At 64.2% G+C, this 1,866-nt stretch overlaps 2 protein-coding genes across 2 annotated transcripts in view; both read right to left on the bottom strand.

Annotated features, from left to right (window-relative positions):
• The window catches only part of LOC113215607 (uncharacterized), a 21,672-nt gene that overhangs the window by 1,641 nt on the left and 18,165 nt on the right, over window positions 1-1,866 (bottom strand). The gene's annotated exons all lie outside the window — the stretch shown is intronic.
• The window catches only part of LOC127750578 (uncharacterized protein K02A2.6-like), a 4,541-nt gene that overhangs the window by 1,417 nt on the left and 1,258 nt on the right, over window positions 1-1,866 (bottom strand). Inside the window, exons 2-3 of the mRNA XM_052272615.1 lie at window positions 1,382-1,858; window positions 93-1,328 (exon numbers count right to left, since the gene is read on the bottom strand). Coding sequence (XP_052128575.1) covers window positions 93-1,328; window positions 1,382-1,858 — 1,713 coding nt within the window. The remainder of the gene's footprint in view (window positions 1-92; window positions 1,329-1,381; window positions 1,859-1,866) is intronic.

The raw sequence follows: 1,866 nt of genomic DNA, 5'->3' as shown, positions 1-1,866 counted from the left end.
GTCGGCGGGGGAGGGTACTCCCGGAGGGCTTGGATGCGCTCGGGGAGTGGCTCCGTGCCGGCGGCGGAGACTCGGTATCCTAGGAAAGTCACATGGTCTGCTCCGAGCACGGTCTTGCTGGCGTTGACCAGGATGTCGTAGTCGGCGAGGCGCTTGAACAGGGTGCGCAGGTGCTGCTCGTGTTCCTCCTTGGAGCGGGAGTACACCAGGATGTCGTCAATGTACGGAAAACAGAAGTCCAGTCCGGAGACCACCTCGTCAATGAAACGTTGGAAGGTCTGGCCGGCGTTGCGGAGGCCGAACGACATGAACGGGAACTCGAACAGGCCGAACGGCGTGGTGATTGCTGTCTTAGGAATGTCCGGTTGGTGGACAGGGATCTGGGTGTAGGCCTTGAGGAGGTCGATGACCGAGAAAACTGTGCAGCCGCGGAGCCGGTGGGAAAAGTCGTGGATGTGGCGGACAGGGTACCTGTCCGGGATGGTCCTGGCATTAAGAGCGCGGTAGTCGCCGCAGGGCCTCCAGGAGTCGTCCTTCTTGGGCACCATGTGGAGAGGTGATGACCAGGGGCTCTCGGAGCGTCGGGCCTTGCCGTGCTGCACCATGGTGTCCAGCTCGCCCTTGGCGGCGTGGAAACGATCCGGGGCGAGGCGGCGTGGTCGCGCAGACACGGGGGGCCCGGGTGTCGTTCTGATGTGGTGCTCAGTTGAGTGGCGCACCTGGCGGGGAGCTCCCGAGGGCTTGGTCAACTCTGGGAACTCGGCCAGGATGTTGCTGAATGGCGATGATTGTGGCACAGAGGCGACGCGGACGCTCAGCTGGTGAACGCTGTTGTTCTCGCCGGCGACGCTGCGGCCCGTGGTGGAGTCGATGAGTCGTTTGTTGCGGCAGTCAGGGAGGAGCCCGTAGTACGCCAAGAAGTCGGAGCCGAGGATGGGCATGTTGACGTCGGCGACAAGGAAATTCCAGCTGAATTTGCGTTGAAGTCCGAGGTCGGGGGAGACGTGCAGAGTGCCGTAGGTAGCGATGGTGGAGTCGTTCGCGGCCTTCAGGGCGAAGGGCACTTGACGGCGGTTGTCTTTGAGGAACCGCTTGGGCCAGCAGCACACGTCGCTCCCGCAGTCGGCGAGGTACTTGATGTTGGTGGTGCGGTCCCTGATGATGACGCGGCTTGAAATGTCCCGGCAGCCTGACGCCGCCACTACTGGCTGCCGTGGGCGTTTCCCTGGTAGTTGCAGGGCGCCTGGCACTTCTTCGAGTTGGCCCCGAAGCGGCTGTGGTACCAGCAGACGGTGTTGCTTTGGCTGGCACGTGGGCGTGGGGACGGGCTGCGGGAACGGTCCCGGTAGCGGGAGTCACGGCTCTGGTTGGACCGGAGGGCCTGGAGCTCGGACTGCATGGAGGAGATGAGGCTGCGGAGCTCGGTGAGCTGGCTGTCAAGCTGTTCCGGGGCCTTGGGGGCGACGGCGTGCACGGCCGGGGCTAGGTTGGGCTGCACGGCGACGATCTTGTCGGCGGTTTCGGCGAGGTCGTCCAGGGGCAAGGTGGCTGGCAGCACCTGCAGGATGGCCTGAGCGTTGGCCGGGAGCCCCCGCAGCCAAATAGTCCGGATGAGCCGGTCCTGGCTGAGGGCGGAGCCGGCAAGGGAGCGCAAGTGCCGTAGGTACTGTGACGGCTTGCGGTCGCCGATGTCCTCACCGGAGAGAAGCTGTTCGACGCGTTGCTCCTCGGACAGGGACACGCGCTTGATGAGGGCAGCCTTGAGTGTCGAGTAGGGGTTCTCGGCCGGTGGGCTCGTGATGATGTCGTCGACCTCATTTGCGTACTTCTCGTCCAGGTGGGAGACGACGTACGCGTACTTGGTGG

Source organism: Frankliniella occidentalis, unplaced genomic scaffold (genome assembly GCF_000697945.3).
Source record: "Frankliniella occidentalis isolate FOCC.00 unplaced genomic scaffold, Focc_3.1 Scaffold214, whole genome shotgun sequence".
In the NCBI taxonomy this organism is placed as follows: domain Eukaryota; kingdom Metazoa; phylum Arthropoda; class Insecta; order Thysanoptera; family Thripidae; genus Frankliniella; species Frankliniella occidentalis.
Note: the sequence above shows the minus strand (reverse complement) of the source record. Positions and strands in the feature narration are given on the sequence as shown.